This window comes from Leuciscus leuciscus (genome assembly GCF_965113295.1).
Source record: "Leuciscus leuciscus genome assembly, chromosome: 15".
NCBI lineage: Eukaryota > Metazoa > Chordata > Actinopteri > Cypriniformes > Leuciscidae > Leuciscus > Leuciscus leuciscus.
In genome coordinates, this window is record NC_138739.1 from 4,053,715 (window position 1) to 4,072,741 (window position 19,027).

Sequence of the window (19,027 nt, forward strand, 5' to 3'; positions counted from 1 at the left end):
TTTCTAACTAATCTTTTTTCTTTCTTTCTTTCTTTCTTTCTAACTAATTAATCTTCTTTATTTCTTTCTTTCTTTATTTTTAACTAATTAATCTTTTTTCTTTCTTTCTTTCTAACTAATCATTTTTCTTTCTTTCTTTCTAACTAATCTTTCTTTTTTCTTTTTCTTGCTTTTCTTTCTTTCTTTCTTTCTTTCTTTCTAACTAATTTTTTACTTTCTTTCTTTCTTTCTTTCTTTCTAACTAATCTTTTTACTTTCTTTCTTTCTTTCTTTCTTTCTAACTAATCTTTCTTTCTCTTACTTTTCTTTCTTTCTTTCTAACTAATCTTTTTTCTTTCTTTCTTTCTTTCTTTCTTTCTTTCTTTCTAACTAATCTTTCTTTCTTTCTCTTTCTTTCTTTCTCTTACTTTTCTTTCTTTCTTTCTAACTAATCTTTTTACTTTCTTTCTTTCTTTCTTTCTTTCTAACTAATCTTTCTTTCTCTTACTTTTCTTTCTTTCTTTCTTTCTTTCTTTCTTTCTTTTTCTTACTTTTCTTTCTTTCTTTCTAACTAATCTTTTTTCTTTCTTTCTTTCTTTCTTTCTTTCTAACTAATTAATCTTCTTTCTTTCTTTCTTTCTTTCTTTCTAACTAATTAATCTTTTTTCTTTCTTTCTTTCTTTCTTTCTTTCTAACTAATCTTTTTACTTTCTTTCTTTCTAACTAAACTTTCTTTTTTCTTTTTCTTACTTTTCTTTCTTTCTTTCTAACTAATATTTTCTTTCTTTCTTTCTAACTAATCTTTTTCTTTCTTTCTTTCTTTCTTTCTTTCTAACTAATCTTTCTTTCTTTCTTTCTAACTAATCTTTTTACTTTCTTTCTTTCTTTCTTTCTTTCTTTCTTTCTTTCTTTCTAACTAATCTTTTTACTTTCTTTCTTTCTTTCTTTCTTTCTTTCTAACTAATCTTTTTACTTTCTTTCTTTCTTTCTTTCTTTCTTCCCAACTATTATTTCTTTCTAACTAATCTATCAATCTAACTTTAACCTACTTTAAACTTCTAACTTCTTTAAACTTCTTCAAACTCTCTGGTCAGGCTTTCTCAAGCCAACTTAAAGTTTGTCTCAACAAACTTTTTTTTCTAGTTGTAAAATACTCTTTATACAGTTTAAATATCATTTTACGGCGACATTTCCTGATGGTTTTCATCGGGTTCGTCGCTATTTTTGTGTCTGCTGACTAAAACACTCAAAGAAGTTTTATATGTATTTCTCTTCACACACAAAACGGTAGGATGCTAGCGAAGTAAGTGTTATGAACGTTATTAGGATAAAACTATAATTATATTTATATAGACAAATTGATAAAGATGGGTGTCATTATAGTGTCTGTCTTTTGTATTTATAGGATTTTTAGCAGATATTCTGACTCAAACAATCTGTTTCTAGCAGCAATTATAAAGTGAGATGATATGCTAATCCTGAATGGCTTGTTGAAGGAGTATTGATAGTCTATGGCTCATCACTATTATCAGAGCAGCTGAAAAGCCTCTTTATTTCATGTCAATAGATCCTGTTTTCTCCTCATTCATTATGCTGATGTCTTCAGATCTGTAAATTCACACATTAAGCTCATTTTATTGTCAACAGATTTGAGCAAACGACACGATCAGCTATTGTGACATCTACAAGATATAGGTAAGTTTCATAAGAGCATTTAATGAATCTGTGATTAACCGTGTTTCGTATAAAAGTTAAACACAAAAATAAAGTACATAAACAAAAATAAGTTGTTAAACGTTTGGGATATTTATTTCTTGGCAATATCTAAAAATGTTTGTAATTTAATTTTTTATTCTTGCATTGTTTATATTTGGTCTTTTTTTAATTGTGTTTTTTCAATGCATCTTTGCCTATATATAAATTAGAGGTAAAATAAAAGTTAAAAGTTTCATTAATAGATAGGTGATAGGTGAACATAAATATAAAATGTGCAAATTGGTATAAAAACAAACTCAGTAAGTGATTTCTTCTTGATTTTGTCGGATCTGCTCCTCCTTCAGTGAATCTCCTCCTCCTTCAGTGAAGCTCCTCCTCCTTCAGTGAAGCTCCTCCCACTGCAATTCACCAATAAATGCTGGAATATTCCCATCAGCTACAAGTGAAGACGAGCATCAAACCATCAGGAAGAGCTGAAATCTGCAAAGACAGAGTTTATTGAAGGACAGTGAGAACATGAGAGATCCAGAACACTGCAGAATGAAACACACTGAAGAACAAAGAGGTTGGTGTTTATTCCTGATTCTTCATTAGTGAGGCTGAAGAACATTAAGGTTATAAAGCTTTAAGTAGTTCATCAGATTTAGTGTTTGTAGTAGGGAAAAATCTTAAGAGTTAAGTGTTTCCTCTAGGATTTTTTTGGTGGCATTTTAAGAAACACTATTTCTCATTATTAAATATGAGAAATTAAAAACGTATTTTTCTTAGGCTAGTTAATTCATTTTCACGTTTCCCTCATTCATGTGTTAAGCGCTACTGCCAGTGTATCGGTCATCGCAGGGAGAAGAACAACTATATATCGCCATATTGATATTTTGTCTCACCCTTACCAAGCAGAGAAATTGGTAGTAATGCATCATCACTACCGATACTGTTAGGGGTTAACAGTTTAGGAGCGAAGGACCAGATGTTTGAAAGAAAACCCGGAGTCAGAATTATAAAAAATGTAAGAAAAGTTTTACTGAAGATAGTTTGCAGTTTCATCAGCAGAAGTTTAGCTTCAAGACTCACACAGGAGTTTGTAGGCCGCCCCGCTTACAGTTACAAAGATCACAGCAGTGTTGAGGCAAAAACAAATAACTAACAAAACAGCATCAGGCATAAGAGACATCAGGATTCAAATTGTCCTTAAAAGATATTTATTTCTTGCAAGAAATGTTCCCAGTCCATCCACAGACCAGCTGCAGGCGGAGTGAGACCCAGAGCAGAGGTTGGCCAGCATTTTTATAGTGTTATCTCTTTCAAAAGCTATCTCTTACAGCCCCCACTAAACAAAAGACACAGAGGAACCCCTGTGGCTCCCCTAACCCCCTAATCTTCTCACCTCTGGGTCACACACACACACACCCTGCAGCTGTACTAACATCATAAAAGAAACTCAAAATACAGCCAAAGAACGCATGGCATTCGTTTGTTAAATCATTGAAAATAAAATACAAAGAAAAGATGAATTTTTTCCACAACAGCAGTTATACCCCTACACACACACACAGCAGTTATACCCTACACACACACACACACACACACAGCAGTTATACCATTTCCAAGGTCTAAGCTACGTCATTGCTTACAGGTTGAATGATTCTGATTGGCTAAGAAATAGATAAACATAGTAATTTTCCACACATATACAGATAGACAGAAGCATATCTCCATAGATTATGCAGCTGACACTCAGACCCTAAAGTTATAGGCACGTCGTGACCTTCCAGGTTGCAGATTTGGGTGGCTGGGTGCCAGCATGTCTCGAACAACAACTCAGTCAATCTCCAATAATGCCAGTGGTCCCTTAACCTGTAACCAAGAAGACTAACACACACACACCGACACACAGCTTTTCCAAGGTTGGATTTGGCCAGGCTCTAACTATAAACAGGAGTCTCATCTCAAAACATCAAGATAACAAGTTCTTTCTCTCAGGATAGGACACTTTAGTCTAAATGGAAAATATAGGCTTTAACTGAGAAATGGTCCCTTAAACTATAGACTTCAATGGACCCCTATGGGTTTTAACATGTTGAAGACCTTTCTCAAACACAAAACAAGTCCTTATTTCATTTCTGGAAATGTCAAATACTGACATTATTTATAATGAATACATGAAAAGAACATTTCAGTAATCACACTGTTAACTTCAATAACAAAGTAAAATCTCCAGAGAAGTCATTCAACTCATTTGATATTTAGAAGGAAAAATATTGATTAATACCTTGATTATAGTCACTCATTACATATACATTGAAGCAGCAGTGGATTACAATCCACCCCTTTCAATACTATCCAACTATAAGTTCATGCGCTTCCGGAATTATCTAGTTAAAAATTTGGACATGAATTATTGGCCCTCTCAAGTCAAAATTTGAGTGCGATGAGCTCGTAATCACGACTTTAGAAGTGGGATATTTCCGATAGCACTTGTGTTGTGTGCACTGTGTGTGAACATGATGCTTATTTTCTAATTCAACAGATTCAGTATTCAGTAATTAATTGTTACACCAATATACTTTATGTATTAAAGTCGCCCTGTGGTGAAAATCAAGTTTTTAATGTTGTTTATACGTCCATGTGGTGTTTTTAATGTGCTTCAACACATGTGCAAATTCATGCCAACACCATTTGTTTGTGTAACATTAGCAACACATTATTAGCTGTTTGATAACATAGTCAAGCAAAAGGCTAATCATAGTAATTACCATTATGTGTCCGATGTTGTAAAGAACGACACCATTGTGCAGCGTTTACCTTAATAAGTTGGGCGAGTGAGTCTCTGAGCTAGTGTGAGTGAGTGGAGGCGGGGCTCATTTGCATTATAGAACCACGTATACTAAATGAAGCAAGGTTGTAGAGGTGCATTCAAGTTTCTTTAAGGCATGAAGAGTTTTTTATTTTTTTTTCACTGGAAAATGTTTTTAAATATGTAATTTTGGTGATCAAAGATGAGTTTTAAGGGAAACAATTATTGACTACAGGGGGACTTTAAATCTCACTTAATTAACCAATGTATTTGCTACTGACCTTCGATGATCCAACTCAGATAAAAATCAGATTTTTCATTTTATTGTTTTAATTGCTGAAGGGTTAAACTTTCTTTTCCTGTGTCCTGTTCTTCTGCAATCCAGAACAGCAGCAGCTGAAAGGTTTGTTTGATGTACAGATGTGAATTTACATTACATTTTTGGTCGGAAAGGGCCTTTACGTTTGACAAAAAAAACAAAGCGAGCCCAGCCCAGGTGAGAAAAGGTAACGCAAAAGTAAATAAGTAATGCAATTAGTTACTTTTTTAGGAAGTAACGCAATATTGTAATGCATTACTTTTAAAAGTAACTTTCCCAAACAGTGGATATGAAAAAAATTTACCACCAGATCACCAGCTGATTAGAGTAGCTCAATAACAGTAGCTTTACAAATTAATATATGTAAAGAACTAATCATTCTAGGCTGATTGGGGTGATTTTGTTCAGGAGTGAGTAAATAATTAATAAATGAAAGCATAGATAAATACGATAAGAAGTGCTTTATGTTGTTTTAGGGGAATTTAACTATTCAGGTATAGATATTGAATAATCAAATGTAAAATAACGCTGCATAGACTTCACTGTACACTGAAAAAATATTTTCATTCATCCAATTAAAAAATTTTAGGGTAATGGTTCACATCTATATTTTATAACTTGAGCCAATGAAAAATAAATAACTTGCCCTTACCAATATTTTCTATGTCTATGAAAACTATTTTATAAAACTTGGCACAAAGCATATTTTTCTTGTTGAAAAAAATCAATTAATTTAAATTCTATTTTTGATCTAAACAAAAATATATAGATTTAATCAAAACAAAAATTCTCATTTAATAAATATGTATTAGAAATTATTTGTTTTCTCCAATTAAATAGATATTGATTTAATAATACAATTATTTCTCATTTTTAAAAATACAAGTTAATATAAATTATTTATTTTAAACAAACAAAAAGATATGGATTCAATAAAACATATTTCCCATTAAGGACCATTAATTAATCTTATCCAAAATCAAATAAAAAAGACACATAATTTTCATTAAATCGATATTTATTAAATTATTATATACATTACTTCCACACATCCACAATTTCGTGTCAGATTTTCAACTTTTTCAACATTTGCGACAGACAGCAAGTCCCTCAGAACCTCTTGACCCTCAAGTATGATTCCAATGTTTGTGGGTATACAGCTTGTGCATCTCTGATGACAAAGATTTCCATGGTTTCTGCTGAAGAGTTTTTTCAGCCTCTTCCTTCTCCAACACCTGGAAAAGAATTTAGGAAGGAGAAAAGAAAAAGAAAAAAAGAATAAGGAATCAATACAGCTTGGGTTTCCCCCCAAATTAGTTTACATAATACTAATACTTCTAACTAATTATAAAATTTACTCCAATTTGTTGTTGACATATAAGTTGCACAAACTTTCCAGCACATGGGACTCTGATTTTAGCTGAAAGTAATTGTTTCTATATTTGAAATTAGCCTTCAGACTGTTATCAGACATATATCTGAACATAGTCTGATGGCTAATTTTGAAGTGGACAGCCATATCTAGCATTTTCACATCTCTAAAGTAATCTGGCCTTACCAGGAAATCTTTGATGAGGTCCTCCACTGTTTCTCCCATATAAAGGATGAGATATTTAAGTGCTCTTTGTATCGGTGTCAGTATCCTGCATCAAGATAGTATAAATTTGGGGTACATTATGGTCAACAAACTTTAGCACAATATACGTTATCAGTTGATATAATAATCATTATAATATATGATTCAATAGTGTGTCAATCCTATTACTAACGCCACGAAAAAAATGTCTGCCCCCCCCCAGTGTCCTCTGGTGGCTAGTAGCTGCTACTACACTTTTTTGAAAACCAACCGACATCAACCGATTGGCGCCAATGCAGCAATACTTCTATGCATACAATCCATAAATAAATTACCATTGTGAGTGTCGACAGTCATACGTGTTAGATAACGTTACCATTAATCACAAGTGAACGTCAGTCCTTTTACATGTAAGTTAACTTTAGCTCCTTAGTTGTTGATCAGGTTTCTACGGTTTTAACCAGAGAACGTCGTTCTTATGACGCTGCATCGAGATAACGTTATGTTCAATGATTAAACGTTCACGTTAATTACCATTGTACAATCAAAATAAGCCAGGGGTAAACGTATATGTTCCCTTTTGCAATCGGTCAGGAATTGATTAACGTCGACACATTAACGTTAACTTGCCTAGTGTAAATTAAGCTAGCTAACACATTTTTAAACTAACGTAAGTTACATAACGATATCTAACAGATAAATTCGGCAGAGCAACATGTCTTGTACAGGCTTCTAAATATACAGCAGCACATTTAAATGGTTGTTTTCACTTACTTCAGTTTATCCGCGATGAAATCTGATTCTCTCTGGAGCAGCAAAGTGATCCACGGAACGTAGAAGAGCGGTTACAGCGGTCTGCTGACGTGGTCGTTGTCGTCGAGAAGATTTGTGTTTAATGCCCATGCGCAATCCTGTGTGTAACCTTGAAATTGTACATTCGTTGAAACAAATATTTCTTATTTGAGCTCTTAATGAAAAATATTTATATTTAACTATGTTTTGAACGAAAAAAATATTATTTGAAAAATAAAACAAATAATGGTAAACTGAATTGAAAGACAAATTATTAATTGGATGAAGTACTGCTTGAAAACCTTTTTACAGTGTAGGGGTGGTTGATTATGATTTTACTTTGATGAACTTTAGCGTTTTATTTCACGATTGTTTTACAACACATAACCGGCTGTCTTCACAAGGAGACTCGCCACAACTTTGCAGTCAATCCACGAATCACATGTGTTCCCTATACTTGACATCGCACATCGTGATATCGATGCTAAAACGATATATCGTGCAGCCCTTCCAGCAGGAACGCTTATGACGTCTCCTGACTGCAGATGGCACAGTTCTCTCTGAATTTTGATGATTATTTAAAATTATTTTAAACTTTTTTTTAACTATCATTTCAGACCTGGTGGAGGAGAATGAGGAGAGTGAAGAGGAGGAGAAACATCATCATGTCAAAACTGGAGCTAAAACTCACTCACAGACTGAAAGTATTTCTTTACTGAAAAGAAAAGACAAGAAATGTTTCACTTGCAGTCAGTGTGGAAAGAGTTTCACAAACAAACTGAATCTCAGGAATCACATGAGGATCCACACTGGAGAGAAACCGTTCACATGTGATCAGTGTGGGAAGAGTTTTACACAACAAGGAAACCTTAAGTCTCACATGATCATCCACACTGGAGAGAAACCGTTCACATGTGATCAGTGCGGAAAAGATTTTAACCAAAATGGTCACCTTAAGATACACATGAGGATCCACACTGGAGAGAAATCGTTCACATGTGATCAGTGTGGGAAGAGTTTTAGAAATCAAGAAAACCTTAAGTCTCACATGATCATCCACACTGGAGAGAAACTGCACGAATGTGATCAATGTGGCAAAACATTTTTGAGGGCTTCAGGCCTGAAGAGCCACATGACAGTTCATTCACAGGAGAAACCACATTCATGTTCTTTGTGTGGAAAGAGTTTTTCACATCTGCAGAATTTAAAAGTTCATCAGAAAACACACACTGGTGTAAGAAATCATATGTGCTTTGAGTGTGAGAAGACTTTTATGACAGCTGAACATTTAAAACTGCACCAGATGATCCACACTGGAGAGAAACCTTACAAGTGTTCACACTGTGACAAGAGATTCCGTCGGTCAGAACATGTGAAACGGCACGAGAGGATCCACACTGGAGAGAAACCGTATCACTGCACTGCATGTGGGAAGAGCTTCACTCGATTATCTTATCTACACAGTCACACAAAATACAATCACAGTAAGTAGATCATCTTCAGATCCAGCACTTTCAAGTGTGAAGCTTCATCCTCACCAAACGTGAAACGATAACGGGTCAAGCTTTAAAATCTGTCCTAACGAGCGACAACGATTAACAAGGCAAAGAAACATCATCTGAATTTGTCACAGTGAATAAAGTTCATCTTCAAGTCCAGCAGTTTCTACTGTGAGATTCAGATCAAAGATGGAGTTCCTCCCCAAAGAACATTGTGTTTTATTCTGTTATATTATTTATAACAATTAATTGTTACGTTTCTTATACTGCATAAGTATCACTAGTAGTTAGAGAACACCACAATTAGAAACTGACGTCGTCTCCTGAACGCAGCGCGAGCCGATCGAGTCAGACCTTGTGTATTACGAGAGTGACGAGCTCACTGACGAGGCGGAAGATTTCCTTCAAATCGAAATCTAGAGGCACCTATCTGGCAATATTTTGGATTATATATATTTCGTCTGATGAAGGACGTAACACTTCTAACACACACACACACACACACTTCTAACACACACACACCTTCATGGTGTAAGACGTGTCTATAAACCTTGCTATTAAAGCCATCTTATGTTTTGTTAATAAAAGTTGTAGGTTAATGTTTTATTGGGTGTGTTTTTCATTTATAATAATAATAATAAACCCATCATTCAAGCAATTGACGTCCCCGAATTGCCACCAAGGCGAAAGCAAAATGCGTTGTCATAGCGATTAACCGGTCACATCTCTAATCCCAACACACCTCAAGCTCTTCTGGACTACAATATTTATTTGAACATTAATTTTGACCTGTCAACATACAGTACATGTTTGTAAAAGCAATGAATGTGCAAACCTGCAGTCAGACCATTTTAGGTTCAGTCAGGGAAAGACGTCGGTACACTTCTTTTTTCAAGTTCAAATCCTCCAACGTTAATCTACTAAATCTCCTGACTGCTTTTTCGGACAAAATTGGTGGATTCGGCGGATCGCGGATTATGATTGGTCAGATCGCCTGTCAGTCAAACTCCCTGCTAAGGGTCAATTGCCTATGGCCTCGGGTTTTGAGGCGGGGCCTCCATAACCGTAACATCCCCCATACGCTAGTCCACCAATCAAGACGGGCCGCAAAGGCTCTCTGACCATTGTATATAGTTGTATTGTCACTCACTTATAATAAAACCAAAACATGTCACTGTTTCAAAGTCTGAATGTATGACAAGATAGGGTACGTAAATGCAAAACTGCAACTTTTCTGCAGCTGACTGACTTGAATTATGATGGCGCCGAAGCGAACAGATCCTTCGAATGCTGCTAAGCGAAAGGCTAAACAAGCGCATAAACTTTTCCTATTGATCAGCTTCATTCATGCATCTTTTGCTGGTTTCTTATGAGTTTATGAGACTGTTTGACACTTTGAATTTGCACATTAAATAAATAACGTTGTGTCGGTAGCTGACTTGCAAAATACTAAAGTAAAAGAAAAGAAGTTTGTATTCAAAGTCAAAGAGCAAACAAACTAGAGCAAAGTACCTCAACTGTCTGTATCTAAGAAATATAAGAACAACTAAAACCACTCATGCAAAAATCAAATACTATTGGTGGCCTTATAAACATGTTAAGATGAAATTTGAAACATAGATATAGTTCTTAAAGGGGAAAGGAAACGTCCATGTTTTGGCACTGGTAGTAGCTACATATATTTGAAAAATCACCTTGCCAAAAAAGGTTATTTAAAAAAGTTGTTAAAACCACAGATATGACAAAATTATTTTCGTAATTTCTAGCTAGCGAGTCGCCATTTTGGAGTGACGTCACAGCCTACGTCACGGGGTTGGTTGGTTCCGCTGGTGAGTGAAGAGAGTGAAGCGTTACTGGACCGGACTGAATACGCAATTGATTTGAAATGGAGGAAGACGAACTTGAAAGACCTGTTGAGCCCGTGTGTCCCATTGCTTATGCATTTGAGCCGATACGGCGTGGGAACCGAGCAGTGGTACATCGCTATGTCGAACAGCCGGTGATACATGGCCGTAGCCAGCTATGAGGTCACCGAGGTTCGGACCTCGTCATTTTTTTACATTCAAAAATAAAATTTCAAGCTCTCTGAATGATGAATTAGCCGTTTAAACCACCTCATATGAGTGTTTGCAATTCATTTTGCTGCGAGAATCTAGCGCAGTGAACGGGGCTTGAGAGCGCGTTGTGAGGGCGCGGGTGCGATCCAGTGTTGCCAGATCCATCTAATGGAAAGGTGGCAGTAGTCTTCTGGACTTTTTTTTCTGATTTAATGTCACACTTTAGGAAGTTATTAAAGTGGAAAGTTGCATGTTAGGGTTCGTGATATATTAATCTTATTTCCAAAACACAAGCTTTGAACTTATTTCGGATTATTATAAAAAAATAAATAATTGTTGCTTGTTTTTCGTAGCAATATCTGGCAACATTTTACTGTCGGCATTATTAAAAAAAAAGCTTATAGAAAAACTGTAATTGCTGACAGGAAGATACCACATTCGGTAAGACAAACGCAATGATCACCGTGATTATCTGTAAGAAATGTATAACACTATCAAAAACAATAGCACAATACAGATCTGTATGTTACAGAATGAAGCAGGAAGACGGCTTTTTTTTATTGAAGAGTAGGATTGAAGAGTAGTCCACACACACACACACACACACACACACACACACACACACACACACACACACACACACACACAAGCTATAACGTTAGCAAATAGCCTGTAAATAGTAACGTCTGTAAAATGTAAAACATTATATTGAATAAAAAAATTATTTCACAAACATCTACAGTGTGCATGTGCAGTTTGTTAACATAACGTTAGACGTCGTCTTTTTGTCTGGTACTAAGTTAGCGTTATTTAGCTAGTTAAGTTGGCTTGAGAAAGTCCTTCGGATGAGACGTAAAACCGAGGTCCTGACTCTCTGTGGTCATTAAAAATCCCAGGATGTCTTTCGAAAGAGTAGGGGTGTAACCCCGGCATCCTGGCCAAATTTGCCCAGTGGCCTCTGTCCATCATGGCCTCCTAATCATCCCCATATACTGATTGGCTTCATCACTAGCCGCGTTTCCACTGTCGGGCCAGGGCCGGGCCGTGCTAGTGCGTGCCAGGGCCAGTCGCGTTTCCACTGTCACTTCCGGGGCTTGATCGGGGCTTACTCAGGGCCAACGGCCAGGATTTCTGGCCCGTCGAATACCTTGGGCCAGAGCGGGCCAGCTCGGGCTAGAGGAGTGGTTACGAACAGAGGCGGAGTATACCTGAGTCGGGAGACGGCAGCGCCGGATGATTCTGTCAGCATTAAAGACTTTTAAAATAATTTAACTCGCGTTCATGTTTGAATGCCTTGTGTTTGTGATGCAAAAGACTATGCGCGCTAACCGTTACCATAGTAAACATAGTAAACGCTTGAAGATACGCATAGTAAAAAAACATACGCTTGAAGAAATCCGACCAATCATAAAGGCTATCACAGTCATGTTTTTATTTTATCTGTCAGTAGCCTCGTCTCTTTATACCGGACTATCATAAAATAAAGCAACTTTTTTTTCGGGAGCTTCCTCTGTGCAGAAACGAGGACGTTATAAAATACATCGTTGCTGAACTTGCTAAGCTAAGCATTCAGTGAACAACGCTTCAAGTTCGGGAAAAAATTAAAAAGTTGTGGGCGCAGTACAAGGCGATTAAAACGCACAATGGACAAAGCGGTGCCCAGAGAAGGAACTTTCCATGGTTCGACTTGATGGACGGTGTGCTGGGTCACCGTCCATCTGTTAGTGGAGAGACAAGTCGGGACACTATGGCAGCCGCGGACGGTGAGTTAATACATGCTATCTTCTTAAAATCTAAGTTTTCTAACTTCCTGCCTGAATGAACATCATAATTCCCGCTGAAATGGGTGGGGTTGTATGACGTTTGATCCAGGAAGGCGTGTTAAGGGCGGGGTTTAGGGCAGCGCTGCAGGGCTAATGGCCCGGCAGTGGAAACGCAAGCCCGGTGCTTGAGGCCCGAGGCCACTGGCCCGGCTCGGCTCGCTGTTAGCCCTAGCCCGGCCCTGGCCCGACAGTGGAAACGCGGCTACTGTCTCCTCTCCACCAGTAAGCTGGTGTGTGGTGGGCGTTCTGGCGCAATATGGCTGCCGTCGCATCATCCAAGTGGATGCTGCACATTGGTGGTGGTTGAGGAGATCCCCCCCTTCTATGTAAAGCGCTTTGAGTGCTGAGAAAAGCGCTATATAAATGTAATGAATTATTACTGATATTGTACTGTGAAAAACTGTTGACTCAAACTCGTCCTAGAGCTTTAACTCTACATACTCCAAACTCGGCTCAGACACTCAAACTGATCTGAAGTTAGTTGCTATATCTTTTCAGACTGATCAGACTTACGGTTTTCCTACAAATGACGATCAAAACTCGGAAAAACTCCCATTGACTTAACATTGGGCATTCTAAAAAAATTCAAACTCACCAACCGACAAAAATTCAAATCTAAATCCCTTGAAGACTAAACCAAACTGCCGTTCTATATACTATATTAGCCAATGAGACTCTAAACTCTAAACTCATATACTTCTAAACTAATTAACTTAAATTTAATAACTAATTAACTAATAAACTCATGAATTCATAGACTTATGAACTCTTAAACTCATAAATTAATAAACTCTGAACTCTAAACTCATTTAAACTTATAAACTCTAAACTCAAAAACTCGAACACTTATAAACTCATCAATTTATACACTTATAAACTCTAAACTCATAAACTCTTGAGTGTGCGTGTGTGTCTGAGTGAGTGTGTGAGCGAGTTTGTGTGTGTGTGTGTGTGCGTCTGTATGTGTGAGTGAGTGTGTCTGTGTGTGTGTGTGCGTGAGTGAGTGAGCGTGTCTGTGTGTGTTAGTGTGTGTGTGATCGAGTGTCTGTGCGTGTGTGTGTGTGTGTGTGTGTGTGAGAGAGAGTTAGTGAGCGTGTCTGCGTGTCTACTTGTTTGTGTGTGTTTAAACTTATAAACTCTAAACTCATAAACTCTTGAGTGTGCGTGTGTGTGTGAGCTAGTGTGTGTGTGTGTGCGTGTGTGTGTATCTGTCTAACTTATTTATCTATCTATCTATCTGTCATAAACTCCAAACCACCCAAAACACCCTAGCAACCGCCTAGCAACCACCCAAAATATCCTAGCAACTGCCTAGCAACCACCCAGAATACCCTAGCAACCACCCAAAACAGCCTAGCAACCTCCCAGAATACCCTAGCAACCGCCTAGCAACCACCCAGAATACCTTAGCAACCGCCTAGCAACACCATAGCAACCACCCAGAACACCCTAGCAACCGCCTAGCAACCACCCAGAATGCCCTAGCAACTCCCTAGCAACCACCCTAGTAACACCCAAAATACCCTAGCAACCACCCAAAATATCCTAGCAACCGCCTAGCAACCACCCAAAAGACCCTAGAAACCACCCAAAATACCCTAGCAACCACCCAGAATACCCTAGCAACCGCCTAGCAACCACACAAAAGACCCTAGCAACCACACAAAATATACTAGCAACACCCTAGCAACCACCCAAAATACCCTAGCAACCACCTAGCAACCACCCAAAAGACCCTAGCAACCACCCAAAATATCCTAGCAACCGCCTAGCAACCACTCAGAATACCCTAGCAACCACCCAAAAGACCCTAGCAACCACCCAGAACACCCTAGCAACCGCCTTGCAACCACCCAAAAGACCCTAGCAACCACCCAAAATATCCTAGCAACCGCCTACAACCACTCAGAAAACCCTAGCAACCACCCAGAACACCCTAGCAACCACCCAGAATACCCTAGCAACCACCCAGAACACCCTAGCAACCACCTAGCAACCACCCAGAATACCTTAGCAACCGCCTAGCAACACCATAGCAACCACCCAGAACACCCTAGCAACCACCAAGAATACCCTAGCAACCGCCAAGCAACCACCCAAAAGACCCTAGCAACCGCCTAGCAACCACCCAGAATACCCTAGCAACCACCCAAAACACCTTAGCAACCACCCAAAATACCCTAGCAACCGCCTAGCAACCCCACAAAAGACCCTAGCAACCACCCAAAAGACCCTAGCAACCACCAGAAATATCCTAGCAACCGCCCAAAACACCCTAGCAACCACCTAGCAACCACCCAGAATACCCTAGCAACCACCTAGCAACCACCTAGAACACCCTAGCAACCACCCAAAATACCCTAGCAACCACCCAAAAGACCCTAGCAACCACCCAGGACACCTTAGCAACCACCTAGCAACCACCTAGAACACCCTAGCAACCGCCCAAAATACCCTAGCAACACCATAGCAACCACCCATAACATCCTAGCAACCGCCTAGCAAAAAACGTTCTGCTACAAACTTTCTCAAGCCAACTTAAAGTTTGTCTCGACGAACTTTCGCATCTAGTTCATGCTTACAGCTGTTAGCTAACAATAACTGTACCTAACGTTAGTTGTTCGCTGGTTCGACCAGCACATGCATCTTGTTAACGAGCCAGTGTGATGCAAACATGTATGAGAGGTTTGACATGATAATATGATAGCAGATGAACGCTTTTTATGCGGTTTAATGTTAAGTTTTATGTCTTTCACTGCGTTTTACTGAACTCAGCCCAGAGCCTTTAAAGCCAACCAACCCCGTGACGTCACATGTTAGAATACTGCACAATGGCGGCGCCCTGGCCGCGAAAGATATAACGTTTTTTTCTTTTTTCTTTTATATGTTTACATTTATCATGTTTCTTATATAATTGTTGATTATAGTGGAAATCCATTTTGTAAATCATGTAAACTTGATTGACTGCTTCATTTCCCCTTTAAATAGCTCAAGCTGTGAGGTAGCTCTACATAAAGATGTATATGTACAGCTGGCTAATCAAAGGTCTGTAATGTCTGTATAAAAGGTTTGAACTTGTCTTGAGGAAGACACTCTTGGCATTGCTTGAGGATCTTGCTCTGCTCTCGAGCAAGAACGTGTCTTTAGAGAGCATCATGCTGAGAGTGATGAAAAGGGCGTGTGGAAAGCCCTTATATGGGCATGGTGTGGGTGTGTTTTATGTAAATTACTAACCTCTCTCATTTAGAATACTCAGAATTCATCAGCATTAGAACGAGGTTAAGAACAAAATTCATGGTTTGTGAATTAGGCGTTAAGTTTTTGTGAGAAGTTCATATGTGCACATAAATATGAATAGTGAATGCAATTATTAGTGAATGAAAAGTTTTATTCTTGTAGCCTATATAATTTTGCCTCATGATTTAAATTATTTCATTATGCTTAATTATGAGTCTAACATTTTTTTTATATATATATAATTCATATGTATCTCTTACGTATATGTGTACGTGTGTGTGTGTTTGCAACTGGCCATCTTCACTTCTCGTGAGATGTTTTTGCTATCTTGTAAGTCAATAAAGAGAGAGATCTGTCTCGTTCGTTTACTTTTACTTTGTAAAATACTTTTATTTTGTAAAATACTTTTATTGTCCGTTTTTATTGTCTACTGTTTCTTGCATCAACAATAAATAATTCCAGAATTTTAGTTACATCTAAAAGCTATGAGACGCCCTTATTTTTGTTTGATATCTTGTTTATATATTTTTTTTTTGTTGCAGTTTTAAACGGAATTTGGCGCGTTTTTGAAAGTCTACTATGGCGATGACGACATCATTCGCGACGCGCGCTCCCTTTCCAGTCAGTCTTCTGAGATGAGCAATTCACGCTATTTCGCGTAATATTTCATATTCACCTTTTTACTCAGCTTAAATATCATTCTACAGGGTCATTTCTGAAAGGGTTTCATCGGGTTCGGCGCAATTTGTGTGTCTGAGGAGAACACTTGATGTCCGATTCTGTTCACATATAAACCGGTAAGATGCTAGTGAACTAATTACTTTATTGTTATGAATGTATGTATTAGAACATCGAACTATATTTAGATTATCTGGACAAATTACAATGGTTGATATGATAAAGATCGATGGTGTTATAGTGTCTTTGCTGCCAACTGTCACGCATTCACCCAGCGTAAGACTCAATTGACACTTTTCACACTTTCTCACGCAGAGAAAAATCAAGCAAAAAACAGTGACAGCGACAGACAAGCTCTCAGCTCTCAGATTCTAGCAATTTTATTATGAAACTCAAACAATAAATACCGTTGTTTGGCACTTGTAAATGTGACGTGACAGATCGGTGTAGCGCGTCAGTTAAGCGGCTTGTGAACCGATTACTCTTTACCAGGCGCGTCGTTAGATATGGGCATCCGGGGCTTTTTTTATAGCCCCGGATCTCAAAAAAATTAATTTATTGATAATTATTATTAGGCAAAGTGGCAAGCAGCACGAGTCCACGAGCCGTGAGAGCAGGGCGTGTACAGTAGCGCGAGTGTTAATGAGTCACCTGAATTCAAGTTCAAGCACCGGTTTCAAGTTTCTCACGGATGAACTTCGGGGGCGCGCGCGCCGCACCGGTTTAAAAAAAATAACGCAGTCAGCACCGCCGCACAGTCTTCAGTCACACCAGATGTTGTCAGGCTATATGTCAGTAAAACTCAGAAAAACTAACTTACTTACGTCGTGCCAGCCGTTTACTCGCGGCGCGCACTCTTCAGTCACGCAAATGCGGCGCGCCCTGTATCACGCAAAATAAACTAGCATGTAACGTCGTGTTCTGTCGTCAATTAAGTATTGAAATAACCAAAAGGGAGATTAAAGCTGCGTCAAAACTCTATGTCGGGGCTTTTGTATTCCTTTGTAGGCTATTATGTTACACATTTTGGCGTAGCCCTACTCAATTTTCATTATTAATATTCTAATATTTTATCAATATTGCAAATTCATCAAAACTGACTTAATATTTTGTGACCAAAAATGTGAAAAATAGGCCTACATCTAGCCTAAATGATCGTTCATGACATTCTTTTAACTATAAGCAACCCAATTTGTCTAGATCTGTATTATTTCCTTTGTATAATGTGCTTAAATATTGCTGCGCTGTCTTTATGAGTGAACAATTGAAATTTAATTGAACTGATTTAATAGTGCCAAAAACTGATCTTGATTAACTCAAGAAAGAAACAAGTTGCTGAAACCAATCTTTAATGCTAAAAAGTTTACATCTATGCAAAATAATCCTTGAAAGATTTCTCATTTAAGGCCATTCCTGTTTGGAATATGTGGTTGTGTATTGTCAACAATAAGCAGAAACATTTTGCATTTCCATTTTATAGTGTGGACCATTCATTTCAACATGTATCCTCATTCTCATGTTTAAGAATCTGTTATCTGCTTGACAAATAATTTATGCTACTGCCCACTGACATGAATTATGAATGAATATTTGAATTTTAACATTTTGCGTGCAGCTAACTGAACAAGCGATCCCATTGGATTAATTCGTCCAATCACATTTGCCATTTATCTGCCTTGACTTTCTAAAACGCACAGTACCTCAACCATGTTTTAGTATTTTTCTCTAAATGCACACGACATATATAAGCAGTCTCTATTTAATAAAATGCATAATGTGCTTGTATACAATAAATGAGAGTGCATGACAGGCTACTACAGCCCTCCAACCTCCCACCACATTTCCCTCTTATAACACCATGAACCACTATTGCTCCATTAATAATTGACTATGTACATTGTAAATACAATCTGGATCATACCTGCATTACTTTTCGTGTAATTTACAACGTAACGGCGTTGCATGCTCGTAGTTTCTTTTGCACTTGATCAGTGAGGCGAATCGATACAGCGCGCGCCGCTCCCCCCAAACGATCCTGTACTGTAGGTGAAGCCTGAAACTGATCGTTCTCCTTGTGGTGGTAGTCAGTACTACTGGCCTGTCCCTCACAGGCTCAAACGCGTAACCAAAATGACTAATTTTCGTGTGTATAGGACCTGCAGTTGCAGCTGCCATATACCTTCGCAGGTCCTACCATTCCAGTGACGTCATCAGAATTGCCAGCGTTCTTATACTAACAAACGCAATTTTTGTGTTGCTTTTAAAAAAAGCTATATTGATATTTTTAATAATTTTTTTTAGTGTCATTTACTTTTAATTGTCATAAACAACACGTTATCAAATTTTTTTTTTTTCAGTTCACTTCATCTTTAAAGCTATTGTTATCAAAAAATGTTGGCCGTCAAACACCTTAAAATGCACATATGTAGGTCTGAGAAATCAAAATTTTCTCGGTGGAGCATGCCCCCGAACCCCCCTAACTACCTCACATTTGAATGTGTGGTAATATGGCCTGGTGTGGCTACAGTGCCAGGACTGAATTTTTTAACCAGTCTGC

General features: G+C 37.9%; 1 protein-coding gene and 2 long non-coding RNA genes across 4 annotated transcripts in view; 1 reads left to right on the top strand and 2 right to left on the bottom strand.

The window, feature by feature from the left end:
- The window catches only part of LOC309476505, a 241,570-nt gene that overhangs the window by 79,205 nt on the left and 143,338 nt on the right, over positions 1 to 19,027 (bottom strand). The gene's annotated exons all lie outside the window — the stretch shown is intronic.
- On the top strand, positions 1,648 to 9,186 carry LOC309476148 (uncharacterized protein). Of its 2 annotated transcripts, XM_082139369.1 has the most exons (3): positions 1,648 to 1,674; positions 2,040 to 2,260; positions 7,794 to 9,186. In XM_082139369.1, exons 2-3 carry the CDS (start codon positions 2,212 to 2,214, stop codon positions 8,666 to 8,668), a joined length of 924 nt encoding a protein of 307 aa, XP_081995495.1. In that variant the 5' UTR covers positions 1,648 to 1,674; positions 2,040 to 2,211; the 3' UTR covers positions 8,669 to 9,186. The 2 variants fall into 2 exon arrangements, with proteins under 2 accessions (XP_081995495.1, XP_081995494.1); XM_082139368.1 differs by lacking the exon at positions 1,648 to 1,674 and having other exon boundaries at positions 2,014 to 2,260.
- Positions 5,788 to 7,299, bottom strand: LOC309475744. The gene is made up of 3 exons (XR_014197830.1): positions 7,159 to 7,299; positions 6,367 to 6,451; positions 5,788 to 6,043 (listed from the first exon to the last, which is right to left on the bottom strand). It is a non-coding gene; the product is annotated as an uncharacterized lncRNA (long non-coding RNA).